Consider the following 16,639-nt stretch of genomic DNA (forward strand, 5'->3'; position numbering starts at 1 on the left):
GCCCCCCCAATCCCGGCCCCTCTCCTCCTTTCGCCCCCACCATCCACCAGTGACAGTCTGAGCGCCGTGGCAACTTTCCTCCCGAGTGTCACCAAAGGCTCAATGTGTCGCAACAGGGAGAGTGGAAGCCTCACAGAAAGGCGCGGAAGTGAATGCGCTTAAGTTCCTCGGCAACGGGCGGCGAGTTGCACGTCAATGAGGGAAAAGGGCTTCCGGGTCTAAAAGTTCACCTGCAAAGCTTTCAAGTGCATTTGAGGCGCAGCGTGCTTTCTTGAATGGGCGCGGCGGTCTAACAGTGCGGCATGGCTGCCGTTTTGATCTTTGCGGTTTTCCCGCTGCCGCTTGGCTAACCGATCCGAACCGAATTGCTTGCCGGCAACTTGACTTGGGTGCGGAACGGTCGGCAACGTTGAACAGGCCGCCTCCTTCCGCGTTGCGTTGCGTTGCGTTGCGGCCGTTTCCGCCGGAGCTGTCGGCCATCTTTGGGGTTACCGTTTACGCCGGTGCCGCTTGCTTCCGTCTCTTGTTTGCTCTCACCGTGCCGTTGTTTGTCCCCCTGGTTTCCGTCGCCCACTCGCTTGGCCCGCTCGGTCATGGAAGCATGTTGCCATCGCTCTCTACTCACATGGCGCATCGCACGCAGACCCTCTCGTTCCGTTTTACACGCCGTTTGGCCCCGAAGCCGCCCGTCTCAAAAGATTTTCCATTTCGTTGCCTCTTCCCGTTTCTCGCTTGGAATCTGCTGGTGAGCGGCTTCCAAAAGAGACCGCAAGGTGGGCGGGGGGAGAAGAGAAGCAGCCGTCAAACAGGCCAAAGTCCACAGGTCACGGCTTATGGTGCCATCAGCATTTTGCAACAGAGAGACTAGAAGAATCACAGAAAGACATAGAAACGCCCTTGCAAATGATTCCATCCTGAAAATTTTGCGAGTAGTGTCAAGTCCAGGCGGCTTTGGCGCCTCACCCGCCCATCACTCACTTTCATTTTTCTTTTTTTTCTTATTCATGTTTTTATTTTATTTTTTGGTTGGGTGGGTCCATTTTGTCCTCGTCTCTTCAATGTGCAACGACGACACCGTGGCGAAACCGTACCCCCAAACTAGCTGTATAAACTTGGAAAACGCGCGCACCCCGCCGCCGCAGCCCATCAAGAAGAGCGAGCCTAAGCTGGAGGCCCCCACGAGTACCAGCCGTCCGGGCCAAGTGCAGGTAGGAGCTCAGGGGACCCCAGCGCGCCGCGGCCGTATGATAAGACCGGGGCGGGGTCGGATACGCTCGGCGCGGGGGTTGGCGGCGGCGGCGGCGATGGCGGCGAAATGACCTCAAGTCTTGTGTTTGTGGCAGGGCCCGGTGATATACGTCCAGTTGGACCACTCGGGCAGCAAAAACTCCTTCCACAAGATGGAGCCGGTGGTCTACGCCGACATTCGCAAAAACTGAAACGGACTGAGTTGGGGGGGGGGGGCACGCGCAACAACAGAGTCCAAAACACACACAGACACTCAAGCATCAGACCTCTTGCATCCGCCGCCGCTGCTCCCAGGAACGCTCCCCTCTTTGTACAGCAAGTTTTTTTTGGGGGGGGTGGGGGGGGCTCCGCCATCACGTCCACCTTCGATCGTCATTGTTGGGTTGTTTTGAAATAGTCTCGCAGCCACCAATTGCCGCCGCACCCTTTGGACACACCCGACACAAATTTCCAAAGGATCTTGACATTCCTTCTTCGGCCAACGAGATTTTCTTTTAGGAGCCCGGACGACATCGGATTGACTGTTTTTTTTTTGTTTTTGGAACAGCTTTGAGATTGTTTTTGTCATTTCACATTTCCATGCCAGGAATTACAGGTCCATCATCGGCGATGGCAACTCTATTGGTGACAATTATTTCACGAAGTAGGAAAATCCAAAAGGTGTTTTGAAACTGCTGACATCATTGCGGGAGCAACCAAAATCAAAATTTTTGTGCTCGCTATCCACTAACGGGTGGGCTGGCTGACGATTGTCGGTGTAGTCCTTCCTTCCACGCCTCAAAAACATTTTGAAAAAAAACATTTGGAAAATTCATATCTCTACAAGTTTACATTTTCATTTGCATGTTGAAAAAAACCTATAAAAATGTTCTCCTGGGGTACTTGCATGCGATCGACTTAAGTGACGATCCTGTTAAAAAAAAAAAAAGGGCCAAACATCTTTGCCGTAACCATGGTTATCATCCGTGATCCAGCTTTAAAGTACATTTTTATTTTTGAGGCCAAATTGAGTTGTTGTGAATGACGTCATTCACCCGTGCAGTCTCGCGTACCCGCGTTACTGCCGTTGACTCAAAAGTGCATTCCGGTCTCGTGGCCACGCCCCGCTAATTTACGCTCAAGAGCCGTGCCTGCAGGAGTGACCAAGTGTCATGACAAATAGAAGCCACCAGAGGTCAGTAGTTGCCAAGTCAATGAACATGCTCGCTCACAAAATTGACTGTCATATTACAATTCTTTAAAATAACATAAAAATCTCAAACTACTATTCTCGTAAAAACCTGAGTTGTTTTCGTTACGAATTTTAAGTGTTTAACAAAATATATCAACAATTAGCAAAAACAGTTGGCGGAGTCATTGTGGGTGACAAATTGCATTCCACCTTTTTCCTTTAAAATTCTTTTGCAGTTTCTCCACATTGACTTAACTCAGAGTTAAGTCGTTCGTGGGGGGGGGGGAGAAGGGTGATACGTGTGTGTGTTTTTTCCTTTTAATGGAAAATTGTGATTTGTGTCCTTAGCTTGTTAGCATGCTAGCATGTTGTGCTTCACTGTTGCAGGCACCGCTCGCTTATTATTTTAACGAGTTCGCTAAGCGTCTTCACCCCCCAAAAACAACAAAGTGTATGATAATTGCCCGTTTTTTTCCCCTCCGGTTGTGGTTTTGTGCTGCTGGGGTGTGTGCGTGCGTGTGTGTGTTTGTACGCGTTGCCGTCGTCCACGTGGTGTTGTAAAGTATAAATTATAAAAAGACGGACGGCCCTAGCTACGCTTTTCGGCTCTCTGTGTGCTAAATAGTTCTATTCGATAGTGTTTTTGTTTGTTCTGAAATGTAAAAACAAACCGTGCACTACGTCTTAAATACGCAAGACAAAAACCTGCCCTGTGATTTTTATTTTTATATTTCTCATCTCTGAATGACTCGTTTGAAAAGAATGCCCAAACCAACTGGAATGTTGTATATTTAGTGCCTTTTACATTTCATCGGCTAACTTGAACGTCTGCTTCAGATTAGAAAAGTTAAGATTCATTTATTTTTGTTCTTTTATTGTATTTTTTAATATGCATAATAGCCTGTTCTGTATCCTCTTGTTCAAATTTTATATATAAAAAAAAAAAAATTCTGGCCAAATGTGTTTTCTTCATCTTAATTCAGAAGCTCCTTCAAGCATTTTGCCCTCGTTGAAATCCAAACAACATTTTGACTGTTGGCGCCTTTCAAAGTCGCCACCGAAAAATGTCCAGCCCCCCCTCCAAAAAAAACTTATTTAGACTTGGAAAAATATTGACTTTGTATATTTTGGACCCCCCCCGGAGTCTTGTAACATTTTGTCCTAAACTAAAAGATGTGCGCATTTTTTTTTATTGAACAGGAGCCGATGCACATTGCACATGGACACAAAAATAAATATCACATAATTAAAAATGAACTAAAAGATGATTAATATCGTGCGAATACATTAGCATCTTTTGCGTGTTACGACATGAATACAAGATAGAAACCCATTTTCAGCATAAGTTAATTTTACAAGTAAGACTTCACAGCAATCTGGTTTAAAGATTTCCACGATTAAAAAAAAAACAAACAAAAAAATACATCATACTTGGTCTAAATGGGGTGGAAGAGGGGTTGGGGGGGGGCTACAAATTCTCATGTGCAGTCTTGTGAATGTTTGCTTTTTTGTCATAATGCACTGAAAGCCAGAGAAGCGTTTCGCAAGAAGTCCCGTCCACGAGAACGCAGTGGAAAATTTGGTCGGCTCACTTTCGTGTTCAGCGGCTTGACAGCAGTGCGAGACAAAAATGGGCGCCGTTAAGGATCCAAAAAGGATGCCCGGAAAACGACAAAGTTGTCTTCAGTGCACACCATCTGAAAAGCGTTCGACACCGCAAAGTGTTAGTGATGAGTGGGGAAAGGAAGCAGGCGGCGACGAGTGGGCGCCGACCACACCGTTGTCAGAGTCGGCCGACGTCCCGAGTAGCTCCTTGTACTTGAGCTCCACTTCCTGGAAGGAGAGAGCGCAACATTTGACAACCGACATCAAATTCAGGTCGTGTCGCTTTAGGCCACAAAGACAAACTAGCACTGTGTCGCGTTACTGTGAAGCCCAGATGTAGTTGGAGGTTTGGGGAATGTTCCTCCAAGTAGGGCGGCGTGAAAGTGACGAGCCAGCGGAAACAAATCAAACGTCACGGCGCATCCCAAACAAGTTTCTGTACCTTGAGGTACTGCAGGTCAGCCTGCAGGAGGCGCAGGTGCGTCATCAGCCGACGGCTGAGGTTTGGTCGGCCGCCGTTCTCCGACGACAGAAGTTTGCTCATGTCCACGGCGTCCGCCGACGCGTCGTCGCCCTCGCAACCGCCGCCCGCATCGACTGCGCCTGCGGTACGAGCCACGGAAACACTTTCCTTGAATGCTACGACGGGAACAAAATGTCACATTGGTGGTGGTGTTGAACGTGACCGCAAAGACGAATTGAATTGAAATTTGGGAGTCTTTTTGACCACGAATGAGTCCCAGAAAACATGGTGGACGCATTTGCTGGCTCTCCACGAGAGGCGCACCGTTTCGTTCCGTCTGGGCGTCGTCGTCTTTCGGGAAGCTGTGGGGGGCGGCGGCTGAGGGGGCGGGCGGACGCGGGGGCGTCGTCGTCATCTTCTCCTCGGGGCCGCCCGTCATGTGCTTGAAGAGGAGCTGCTTCAGCAGCACCACTGCAAGCACAAAGGCGCGCGTTGGGGGACAAGTGTTCTTCACTCACGGTCATTTGCTGAATTCCACATTTGTCTGTTTCGAGCATTTCTGCGCAATTTCTACACCGCTTGGATCCTCCGCTTGAGGGCTCTCGAATGAGACTTGCGTTCTTCGACGTTAGCGGCGAGTGCGGGTTGTACGTGCGGTCAACTTACGCGTCCCCAGAGCTTCTTCGGCTTTGGAGGACGAGGACGGAGAGCCCAGAGAGGAGGACGAAGCTCGCGCCTCCTCCTCGTCCTCGTCCTCCAGCTGAGCGTCCAGGAAGGCCTCCAGCTCTTCCTCGTCCACCTCGCCCTCGTCTTCCTCTCGCTCGTCTCCCGGCCCGCCGTCCGCCGACGGCGCTCCCTCCTCGGCCTCCTCCTCGTCCTCCGACTTGATGACGTCGAAGGGGTTTGTCGCGGCGCCGTCCGGCATGTCAGATGACTCTGAGAAGACCAGTTGCCGTCTGATGAGAACGCGCGGCAACCGCGACGCTCGTCCGTCGTGTGTTTCGGCATTGGCGGGGGGCCACAGAGGTCGGCTACCTGACGTGGCGCCGCCGCCTTTGCCGGGCTTGTCCATCTCACGGCTGATGATCTCCATGGCTTCCTGCTCACCTCTGAGAACGGGAACGGCAAACAACTTCCATTAGAAAATGACAAATCTTGGACAATACAAAGCAAGAATAGTTCGGGTAGGCGTCGTCCGCCGACTTACTGAGTGGGCGTGGTGGGCGCGTGGCCGCCGTGCGAATTTGCCTTCATGGATTCGGCGCACTGCGTGATGAGGCACTGCCACCTGCGGGGGCAAAAGCGGCGTGAGGCCGGCCGGCCGGCCGTGACGCGCCGACGCCCCGCCGGCGGCCCGACTTACGTCCTCTGCTCCGCCACGGTCTGAGCCGTCAGCTCGTAGATCTGCGCCCCGTTGTCCGACATGGACAGCACGAAGAAGGACTTTTTGTCTGAGGACGCAGACAAAGCGAGCGCGTGAGCGAGCGCATCGTCTTGAAATACGTCAAGCGACGGAGCGGGCGATTACTGGTGGCGACGGGTCTGACGAGTACGGTGCCGAGTTTGACGACGGGGCTGAAGCTGAGCTTGGCGTCGACGGCGCCGGCCGCGTTCTTGCTGTGGAACTTGAGCAGCAGGCGCTCGTCCTGCTTCTGAAGGAGCACCAGGATGTCCTCCAGGAGGAGCGTGTACAGATCTAAGCGCGCGCACACAAACGCACCAAAGGCGCCCAATTGGATTCAACTCCATTTTTCGCTCCAAATTTCGGAAAACTAAAAAAAAAATGCAGTGGATGCACAAAAGCACAAAGTATTTATTCGCTGTGCTCGACTTGTTCTCTCTTTTTGTGCTCAGGCCCGAGAAAGAAAGAAGAGCTCGGTTGGGGTGAGGGGGAGGAGCTTCATTTCGATTGGCCAGAATCGAGTCTTGCAGAACTGTCCTGCTTTGCTGCCATCTTGTGGCCACTGAAGGAAATTGTTTCAAGTTGAGCAAGGCCTCTGCTGTGTAGCGAGCTTTTGAGGAAGGAGTTTTTGTTTTGTTTGTTTTTTAACTCATTCAGTACTCGCCAATTCTGGACCGAGTCTGAAAAGACGTTTAAAAACGTCTTTGGGAGTGAATGGGTCCAGGATCGCCATGTTTGTCATCAAAGCGTGATTGCGAGGTGCACCCACTGCATCGCGAATCTTGCGGGCGGGCGGGCAGCCATACCAATTCTTTTGTCTTTGTTGACTTTCCAGGAGAGCGGTCCCTCGTGGAGCATCTTCCTCTTGGTCAGGTCCAGATTCTGGAGGGTGACGGAAGGCCCCTTTGACACAAGTGCAAACTCGGCGGGCCCCGTTCCCCGCGCCCCCCCTTTTGGCGTTTCCTACCCGCAGCTCGGCCACGAGCGGGTTCTCGTTGGGCTTCAGCGACGAGATGTCCAACCTTCTCTGATAGTCCTCCAGCCTCTTTGGTGGTGGGAAGAAAAATTCCCGCTTAGGCCCGGCCGGCTTCCCGTTTGGCTCGCGGCAGATCGAGGCTTTCGTTTCTACCTGCTTGTTCTCAGCCTCTTTGACCGCCTGGTTGACGCGGTTGAGGATGTGCCGGCAGCATTCGCCGGCTTTCTTCACCTTCTCCGCCTCCTCCTCATCCTCTGCGGACAAAACAAAACGTCAGCGCCGCGTCGCTCAAAGTAAGATGCAAGTTGCCCCCCCCCCCCCCCCCCCCCCCCCCCCATTTCTTTTTTACCAAATGGCGCCATCGAATCCTCCAAAGTTGAAACGAGCCTCATGCGCCTACCCGTGTACTTGGCAATCTTGTCCAAGAGAAGCGGGTACTTGGTGGCTCGCTGCATTTCCACGGGAATGATGTCCTTCAGCTGCAGCCGCCGGCACAGCCGGTTGCTCTCGGCCGCCTGAAAACAAAGCCACAAACGCGCGTTCAGAGCCAGGCGGCGCAGAGCGGCGCGGAGTGCGGAGCGGAGCGCGGCGGCGGCGGCGGCCACCTGCATGAACAAGGTGAACCTCGGGTCCTTCTTCTTCCTGCTCTTGATGAGCTCCAGCGCGGACGGTTGGTTGCTGCAGAACGTGGCCACCGCGCGTCTTATCTTCTCCTCTTCCTCACCGCCGAACTGCAATTCACCACGAGAAGCCCGAAGACGCACGATACGCTGTCACACTATCGTCGTTTGTCAGCAGCATCCAATGTTTGGTATCAAACGGACCGTCGAGATGCAGCGCCAAAGATGCGGACGGCAAAGGATTTCCTCTTCCCTTTTCCCAATTTAGGAACGATAAATGAATCAAATCTCAGTATCAAGATCCGCTCCCCTCGAGCGCTCGTACCCAAGCCAAGAGATCGTCGCCGATGTGACCGATGACGGACGTCTCGCTCCTCTTCCTGATGGCCGCCATTTGCTCGCTGAAGGAAACTGGAGGGAAAGCCGCAAGTTACGCCACAAGTGACCCCCGAACGACCAACGACATTGAAAAGGAGCAGCAGCCGTGATCCGGTTCGTCAACCGAGACCCGCGGCGTCGCCGCCATTTGCTCGCTGAAGGACACTGGAGGGAAAGCCGCAAGTTACGCCACAAGTGGCCCCGAACGACCAACGACATTGAAAAGGAGCAGCGGCCGTGATCCGGTTCGTCAACCGAGACCCGCGGCGTTCGTTTCAAAGTGTTCTTAAAAGACTTTACGACTTCTTCGTGTCCACCCGAGGAGGCCAAAATGCAAATGAGCATCGGCGCTTTCGGAGGTGTGGGAGGAGCGCGCCAGTCACCGTGCAGCTGAATGATGTCGTCCAGGTTGGTGAAGATGCTCTTGACATCGTCCGGCGGCAAGATGGCGTCCCTGCTCAGCCGCTGGCAGAACACGCCGTCCAACACCTTCAGCATGCGCAAGTGGGCCCGCTCCGTGTAGAACAGCTCTGCGCAGGTAGGACCAACATTCCCGTTGCCATTTTGTCAAGACGCCCGGGTACGCCATCCGACATCGCGAAAACGCAACGCTTCGGTCGTCTGTCGCGCTCCGGCGGCAAACGATCGGAACGTGTCACGACAAGACGCGGAGGTATCGGCCTTTGACAAAGTACGGTCTCGCGAAACGGCGACACGGCCGCGCGTCGTCTCATCGCGGCTCACGATCCGGCGACAAACGCCAATGGCCCGTTTCATTTCCGGGGCCGGCTCACCGTTGATGACTTCTTGCCTCTTGATTTCCTGCGGCGCCAGCGCGGCCACAACCTCGCGGCTCACCAGGCTCTGCCAGTTGAGCGGATCGTCCTCGCCCGCGGCCTCGCACGCTTGCTCGTCCTCGCTCGCCACGTCCGCCGCGCACGTCACCTCCATCCTGCGAATGTACGGCATCGCCATCACGACCGCGTTCGGTCGCGAGTTGAATGCGGCGCCGTTGAGCTTCGGTTAAGTATCTGCTAGCATGAAGCCGGCGAAATTTTATGAGACGAAATGATGAACAATTTTAAGAGTTGCCTGAAAGTTGTGTTGACAGTTTTCAAGTTTCGAGTGACTGTAAGATCAGATGTTAGCATTCGGCTAGTGTGCGTTCGTTAGCTGAAATCAGGTCTGCAATGACTGAAGGCAACCTTGAATGTACCGAAAGCTAATCATCAATTTTGTGATCAAGCTTACGACTGCTGTCAGATCGGCGCTAACGTCGCCCGGCTGCTGCCGTTCACGTGATAGGATGAGGCGAGCCTACTTTGAGGACAGCCAGACACAATCGTCTTGTCGTTTGTTAGCATGAAGCTAAACTGACCGAAAAGAAAAACCTGCCGTTTGTTGCGAAGTGAGCCCAGTTCGCCGCCACCACGCAAGCGCTCGGATCTTTCGTATTTTGGATCAAAAAGACCTGTGACGTTTTGCAAAACTCGTGCGCGACGTCACCGGCGTCTACCTGAAGGCATCGTGGTCTGCCTCTTCATGTAAGTGCTCCAGGTTGGAAGGACTGAAGTCAAATTGCGTACTGGTGGGGCCGCAAACGCCATCTTGGTGCTCGCCACATATCGAAACCTCGCCGACTCGGGGCTGGATGCAGAACGGAGAGACGTCTGCAGGGGGGGGGGAACGGGAAAAGTGATGAAGGTATCGCCATTGCGATCGGCAAGCATCCCGAAGGCGTCCCCGGCGGGCGTTCCCTACTGCTGTCCGAGTCGTGGCCGCTGGCGTCCGATATCGCGGCGGTGGGCGAGCCGTGCACGGACGAGGCGCTCGAAACGTCCGAACCGTCGCCGAGGTGATTCCCGCGGGTCCTTCCGGAATTTGAAGGCGACGAGTCGGGCGGCTCGGGGGCGGCAAAAGCCGCTTGGGGGAGGAGCTTCGGGGAACGCTGCTTGTTCACCTCCGCCGCCTTGCCCGCTGCACAACCGTGCAAAATATTCCCATCGGCATTGCCATGATTGAGGGAAGGGGCGGGGCGATTCCTCACCTGAGGTGGAGTCCACTCGGCTCAAACGGCGCGGTGGTACCAGGATGTTGGGAAAACGAGGCTTTTTCGCCTTCTCCTCACCTTCCTTGTCGGGCTTGATGGTCTTCTGCTCGGGGGGGGGATGGCAATTGGTTTTGGTTGAGAGACGCACGTCATCACAGTTGAAGCGTGCACCTTAATCTTGGGTAGGAAGTTGATTCGCGCTCGTTTCTGTTCCAGGCCTCGAGGCTCCTTGACTTTGACGCCGAGGTGCTTCATGTACGTGAGGATGACGTACTGCATAGTTTGGCTGCCGCAGAAGCACAAAAGGCGCGCTCCTTTAGCCACGGACGTACCGTACACTTCGATGCAAGTGTGGGGAGGCGATGTGGGGCGGGGGGGGTGGGGGGGTTGTTGTACCATTTTTCCTCCTCGGAGGGTTGAGATGTTAACCTGCAACAGGAAACTTGCCGTGAGCATCGTAAAAAGGACCCGATATTTCTTCATAATCAACATATATAAAATCAGGATGGATCGTATGTATCCATTTTTTTTGGACAAAAGTAGTGCGACTCTTTGAATAATCAATGAAAGAGCAATACACTCCCGATTTTGCGCCCATGTCAAAATATCAAAACATTCTCACAGGACGTCCTCGATCTTGGCGAGAATATGTTCGGCGCACGAGCATTGCCTCTCCCAGGCCAGCGGGTCTTCGCAAAACCAGGTTTTTGTGCAGGTCCGGCATCAGCGAGTCCTGCAAGGTTTGCGTGCACTGCTTGCACACCTCCTCCGGGATTAACTCCAGCCTGCGCTTGTCTGTGCACACCGCAGAACACTTCTTCAACGTCATACGCACTGGACACCTCATTAGGTACACCTGCGCAACAGCGGCGGCTGCTCACATCGCATCACACTGACGTTGACGATCAAAACATTTTGAGACATTGACGTCTATTTCATCTCGGCGGGATGACTAGCGTATAGTTGATGAGTCAAGTTGCTCGGCACGTGTGTTTTCTGATTAGTGATGCATGTCCAGTTTGGCGCCCGTGATTTTTTTATGTTGTGCATGACTCCATTTAAAAAAAAAAAAAAATTCTTACCAAGTTCAGCTGCGACAGCATCTGGCACCGGGACTTTCAGATTCTGCAATGCAACCACACGCAAAATTTTAACAAACTGAAAGAGCAGCATAATTGCAATAAATTGTTTGCGAAAAAAGGTGAAATTCAAAACGTCATTTCAATAGAAAAAATCAAAAGAACCATTTTAAAGAAAATAAAACTAAAACTGCAACAAGGGGACAGAAAATAAGATCAAATGCGGTCCAAATGGAGGGAAAGGAAATGCTCCTCCCACCGCTGTTCGATCCACAAAGAGCGAGTGAAATTCCATGAAGAAGCGCCGGCTTTCTTTGGAATTGGTTTGCTTGTGGATGTCGGCGTACAAGAAACACAGCTGAGAAGAAAGACAGAGAAAAATTTAACCAGGGTCAGCCCCATGCTGCGCTTGTGTCTGCGCCCGCAAACCAAGCACAACACGGCGCACGTCAACGCGCGCACGGCTCACGGGACACCTCATTAGGTACACCTGCGCAACAGCGGCGGCTGCTCACATCGCATCACACTGACGTTGACGATCAAAACATTTTGAGACATTGACGTCTATTTCATCTCGGCGGGATGACTAGCGTATAGTTGATGAGTCAAGTTGCTCGGCACGTGTGTTTTCTGATTAGTGATGCATGTCCAGTTTGGCGCCCGTGATTTTTTTATGTTGTGCATGACTCCATTTAAAAAAAAAAAAAAATTCTTACCAAGTTCAGCTGCGACAGCATCTGGCACCGGGACTTTCAGATTCTGCAACGCAACCACACGCAAAATTTTAACAAACTGAAAGAGCAGCATAATTGCAATAAATTGTTTGCGAAAAAAGGTGAAATTCAAAACGTCATTTCAATAGAAAAAATCAAAAGAACCATTTTAAAGAAAATAAAACTAAAACTGCAACAAGGGGACAGAAAATAAGATCAAATGCGGTCCAAATGGAGGGAAAGGAAATGCTCCTCCCACCGCTGTTCGATCCACAAAGAGCGAGTGAAATTCCATGAAGAAGCGCCGGCTTTCTTTGGAATTGGTTTGCTTGTGGATGTCGGCGTACAAGAAACACAGCTGAGAACAAAGACAGAGAAAAATTTAAGACGGGGTCCAGCGCCGCGCCGCGCGCGCGCGCGACATCGCACGTGTCAAATCTCGGCATCGGTACCAGGGGGGCGGGGTCAAACTGCGAAACGACGTGATGCAGGAAGACGGCGAGGTGGGCGGGCCGACACTTGAGCGACTCGATGCTCTGGAAGCAGCCGCACTGCCCGTTCATCTGAAACAAAGACGCAAAAGCATACACTTGGATTGCGCGAAACCGAGAAAAACAGGATTCGTGTCATTTTTTCGCGTCAGGTACCTGCTCCTGATGCGAATCAAAGTAGTCGTCTTCCGCGCCGATGATCTGCGGGTGGGGGAGGTAGGGCGGGCTGCCCGCCATGTACTGGCTGCCGCTGTCCTGAGCCGTCATGACCGTCAAAATGTACAAGCGCATCAAAACACCAGCGGTTGGATCGATTCATTTTTCAAAGAGAGAAAAGTCATTTGCAAAACTTCATTTCACTCATTAGCTCGTGCCCCGCGCTAGCATGACATTTTGGCAAAACGCTAATGTCGCTAGTCGCCGTTATTGCGTATTTCAGTGAAAAATGATACAATGGAGCATTTAAATGAAGGAAGCATATTTATGGGTTAAATATTAGACATTGAACGTGTCCAACGGCGTACAAACTTGCTCAGCCTTGTTCATGAAAAGCAACTTTGAAAATGGCGTTCGCTAGTGCTAATCTTCAGAAAGTGTTTCAGTCCAATTTTCCTGTCAGATACTGAGACTTTGAAAATGCCTTTTTTTGGGGGGGGGGTGAGTCTGCCCTGGAATTAGGTCATGCTAATATTTTCATACTAATAATTTTATGTGAGTAGTTTAGTCGTGAGCACGATTGTTTATATACGGGCGTGCTGGGGCGCGGTCTCCGCCGTCTCTCACACAGCTAATCCAAACACAGACGGGACACAGTACAACAATTAAGTGAAATTGATTGTTTAGTCTGGTGGGGGCGGGGGGATTCCAGCGGACTTTTCAAAGGATAAGCGTTTGGTGGCTATTTAAAGACTTGCGGCTGCAATGAGAACATTGTTACCAAAGAGCGGCGGGTACAGTCACTTCCTGTTTGCATCTGACGTGTAGCTTGGGGGTCCACTTTATTTGTAAGCTTTGATTGCGTACAAGTGAGCAGATGTGTCATTCGTAGTGGGGGGATTCGAGTCGTGCGATGAGTTGTCTTCTTAGTGATAACAAAGAGCGTACTAGTAAGTGGAACTAGAGTCAAATTTATGTAAAAAAAACAAAAAACGTTTTTTTTCTTTTTTGCACATACAAAGAAATCGATGCTTATGAACCTACCGAAGCGCTGTTGCTATCTACTCTGTCGCTAATGTCGTCGCCCGGCGATGGCACACTTGTGTCACCCTCTTCCGTTTCGGTGTTCCCGGAGTCTATGGATCCATCCTGGACAATTAGACAATCAATCAATCAAAACATTCCCCGAATTTGAGGAAATGGCGGTGATTGGCCACCAGGGGGCGCTACAACAAGCCATCGCAACTCAAGTTGCAGGAATGTTGGGCGTTTTTTTACGGGGTTGTCACGGTAAGACCGTAGCCCACGAGTCGTGTCATATTCTCCGTCTGTATGCACAGATGCTCGTTTCCTGAGCCCGTCTGCACGGTTTAGCATTACGTGTTAGCGTTACGCTATAACTCGTCAAGCGGGGCCAACTTGAAAGTCAAGGTTACCCCTTTGTGATGACCGAGCGACTCCCCTGACCGACTCGTCGTCTGCTTACCCCATCGGGCAGGGAGGAGTGCGGCGGGGGCGCCTCGGGGCTACAGGTTGCGCTGCCGTGTCGCTCCCCGCTCGGTGAATTTTGCACCGACTGGTCGCTGCCGCTCTCTTCTTCCTCATCCAGCGTGTCTTCGTCGTCTTCCTCCAGCTGGATCTGCGGAAGACCCGGAGGTCTGCCCAGCACTGTAAGTGCTACGTAGGACCCGGCTGAGTGCGCCAAATGTACAAAAGTTTAGCGCTCGCAAATGCTAGCTAGTGCGGCAAACAACACGCGCTGACTTACATTTGATCAGCTTTACAACCTCCGTGTGATTTGAATGTGTCACTAAGGTCCCATTAACCTAAAAAAAAAAAAAAAAAAAAAACAACAACATGTAGGGAGAGGACTGATGCACGGAAAAAAATTGCAGTTTTTGTTGAAACTAAAACTACAGATTGTAGTTAAAAGTTTTTGTTTATTTTTTTCGGTTGATCTTAATTTGCTCCAGTTTTCAAGGTGCTGCCATCCCCTCTGGGCCGACCGCATACGGCATTCCGACAACAAAACCTCAAGAGCAACCGTGGTCACAAGTTAAGCCTTCAAATGACAAAGAAAATAATGAATCCAACAATCAATCACCTTAATGATTCTATCGCCAGTTTGGACCCCCGCGCGCATTGCGGCTCCATCTATAAAACGGTAAACACAGGACAGTCATGTTTGTGTGCAAGCGCGTGGCTCACTTTCTGTGTGTGCATGTGTGTGTGTGTGTGTGTGTGTGTGTGTGTGTGTGTGTGTGTGTGATCCTCACCTTCCTTGACCAGCTGCACAAACACAGGGTTGTCTCCGCTCACTGTCAGCCCAAAGCCATTTTCATCCCTCTGGATGATCACGCAGCGCTGGACGAGGCCTGTCATGAGCATGCGTGCACAAACACCAGACGCACTCATTGCACGGTACCCTTCCTCATCCGAATCGTGATCATGAGGCCCGCTGGGAGTGGAGCACGTGTGGCTTCGCATTTGGTTTGATCATCGTGCTCAAACTTCACGTTTTTTTCCGCAGTGCTGGGAAAGCCTGTCCACACGGGATGTGTGACGGATCAAGGGTCCATAACCCTTTTCTTTCTAATCTACAAATCTATTTAATAAAGTTCATCTCCCAAAAACGATATCGTAGAACCTAAAATGCACCTAATGTGTCACAATTTTGAAATAGTGGGGTGGGGGTTACAAAAGAATGTGGCGCTGCACATGGTTCCGTATGAAGCCCCCTTGCGTTCCGCGTGGTACTTTAATGAGCAAAATGGACAGTCTGGAGGCTGAGTTCATCTGTTTTCAATCAGTCACGTGATGTTCATCAACTCGTCCTCCAATCTCAACACTGCTCACGAAAAAAAGGATAAGTGTGGGTTTTTTTTTCCCCTCGCCAATGTCACTAATGCTCTGTGATTCACACTTATGCCCCAAAGTGCCGTTTTCCGACTGCAATCAAGCGAGGTGAGTGGCTAATGGTTTGGCCTTGAGACTGCGGGGCGAGCCAGTTGAACCAACTTTTCTTTTTTTTTTTTGACTGCAGCCAGAAAAAAAAGTTGAACTTGGCTTGCCTCACTGGTTGTGCTACCAGGTGAAGAAGCACTTCACTTTTAACCGTAAGGAATGATAGCAGGCGGGTCTCTCACCGGTGGGGTCAAACTCGTGCTTGAGTGAAACGGAGCATTTGTCGTTCTTTGGCTTCCTCTCTGGAGGCTCCTTGTTGAGAATGCTTGGGGTCCTGAGAAGACACCAGCAACAGGAAATTAAAAAAAAAAAAAAAAATTGAATTTAGAGGTGTGATCAGCATGAAAACCACTGGCACTTTAGAGTGCCTCGTCGGTCGTGAGTGTGTGCACGTCATGAGAGAAGATGTAAGAGCAAGGTAAAACAATTTTTTTTTTTTTTTTTATGTCAAATTTCACATCCAGCATGTGGACAGGAGGCTTGGCCTCGCTGTGGCCGCTTTGAACTGCCTCATTGTCGGCCTTGACTGCGCGCACATCACGGTGAGACAAAAGCAAAGTTCCGGCGGAGGGGCCCGGGGTGTCATTTTTGAAAAAGGTACGTTGTGACAGCCAGCATGTTGACAGGGATTTCCGATTGTCGAAGGCCCGAAGGACTTCATGGTTGAAGTTTGTGTACGAAGAGTAAAAGTTGGCCGCTGCAACTTCTGAAGCGGGAGGAGGCTTTGTTTGGAGTGACTGTGGTGACAATGGGGGCCCTGGGCTTTTCAACAATGGCCACCACGTCACAGGGGAGGGGGCAAAAACGAGGGACAGGAGGAAGTTGTTTTGGCTCCCCTCGAGACTCCTGAATGTGGTACGAAGCTGGCAAAGATGGCGACGAGGTGCTCGAGTGTCTCCGAGAGACGAGACAGCGGCGCTCGTTGGGCTTAGCTTGGCCGCTCCAGTTAGCGCATGCGCTTCTTCAGGCGGCAAACGATTTGAGACTCGATGGTTTTTCACAGGATCTTTTTAGACATCCGATAATCGTTGCTTTGCATGGAGAGAAAATGTTCAAAACTGGCCTCATTTTCACTGTGTGCTTGTAACCCGCTTATTGGTTATGCTCGGGCACTTTGCACTTGACATCCATCGGGACATTTCCAAGAATATTGCTTCACATCCCCTCTGAGCTACACATCAGATTAGAACAAGAATGCTGGACTGAGCACTTATGTTTATTTTCTTCTCTTTTTTTTTTGGGGGGGGGTTGTCTATTTTTAGAATGGCTGCCGTGTTCTCCAAATCTTGTCAATTACGTGGCGCAGTCGCAATGATAAGAGGC

The 16,639-nt window shown here is 51.2% G+C and overlaps 2 protein-coding genes and 1 long non-coding RNA gene across 5 annotated transcripts in view; 2 read left to right on the top strand and 1 right to left on the bottom strand.

The window, feature by feature from the left end:
- Positions 1–2,527, top strand: part of mpzl1l (myelin protein zero-like 1 like) — a 13,596-nt gene extending 11,069 nt beyond the window's left edge. For 2 of the 3 annotated variants that reach the window (XM_019872722.1, XM_019872714.1), the window contains exons 5-6: positions 1,103–1,208; positions 1,344–2,527. In XM_019872722.1, coding sequence (XP_019728281.1) covers positions 1,103–1,208; positions 1,344–1,439 — 202 coding nt within the window. In that variant the 3' untranslated portion in view covers positions 1,440–2,527. The remainder of the gene's footprint in view (positions 1–1,102; positions 1,209–1,343) is intronic. The other variant, XM_019872730.1, reaches the window with a different exon arrangement.
- A 1,066-nt stretch (positions 2,528–3,593) lies between these two features.
- arhgef12b (Rho guanine nucleotide exchange factor (GEF) 12b) overlaps positions 3,594–16,639 on the bottom strand; it is a 16,051-nt gene continuing 3,005 nt past the window's right edge. Inside the window, 34 exon segments of the mRNA XM_019872661.1 lie at positions 3,594–4,116; positions 4,198–4,252; positions 4,467–4,627; positions 4,812–4,958; positions 5,154–5,423; positions 5,523–5,596; positions 5,695–5,775; positions 5,851–5,938; positions 6,016–6,183; positions 6,696–6,771; positions 6,857–6,934; positions 7,019–7,119; positions 7,266–7,380; positions 7,471–7,596; positions 7,811–7,896; positions 8,247–8,393; positions 8,658–8,815; positions 9,380–9,533; positions 9,625–9,840; positions 9,911–10,016; positions 10,085–10,199; positions 10,310–10,342; positions 10,536–10,613; positions 10,615–10,708; positions 11,709–11,751; positions 11,965–12,063; positions 12,158–12,268; positions 12,353–12,451; positions 13,397–13,501; positions 13,839–14,044; positions 14,121–14,178; positions 14,457–14,506; positions 14,629–14,727; positions 15,499–15,590. Coding sequence (XP_019728220.1) covers positions 4,103–4,116; positions 4,198–4,252; positions 4,467–4,627; positions 4,812–4,958; positions 5,154–5,423; positions 5,523–5,596; positions 5,695–5,775; positions 5,851–5,938; positions 6,016–6,183; positions 6,696–6,771; positions 6,857–6,934; positions 7,019–7,119; positions 7,266–7,380; positions 7,471–7,596; positions 7,811–7,896; positions 8,247–8,393; positions 8,658–8,815; positions 9,380–9,533; positions 9,625–9,840; positions 9,911–10,016; positions 10,085–10,199; positions 10,310–10,342; positions 10,536–10,613; positions 10,615–10,708; positions 11,709–11,751; positions 11,965–12,063; positions 12,158–12,268; positions 12,353–12,451; positions 13,397–13,501; positions 13,839–14,044; positions 14,121–14,178; positions 14,457–14,506; positions 14,629–14,727; positions 15,499–15,590 — 3,703 coding nt within the window. The 3' untranslated portion in view covers positions 3,594–4,102.
- The window catches only part of LOC109517573 (uncharacterized), a 20,516-nt gene continuing 13,400 nt past the window's right edge, over positions 9,524–16,639 (top strand). The window contains exon 1 of the long non-coding RNA XR_002168576.1: positions 9,524–9,558. This is a non-coding gene — a long non-coding RNA (uncharacterized LOC109517573). The remainder of the gene's footprint in view (positions 9,559–16,639) is intronic.

This window comes from Hippocampus comes, unplaced genomic scaffold (genome assembly GCF_001891065.2).
Source record: "Hippocampus comes isolate QL1 unplaced genomic scaffold, H_comes_QL1_v1.1 scaffold33, whole genome shotgun sequence".
Taxonomy (NCBI): domain Eukaryota; kingdom Metazoa; phylum Chordata; class Actinopteri; order Syngnathiformes; family Syngnathidae; genus Hippocampus; species Hippocampus comes.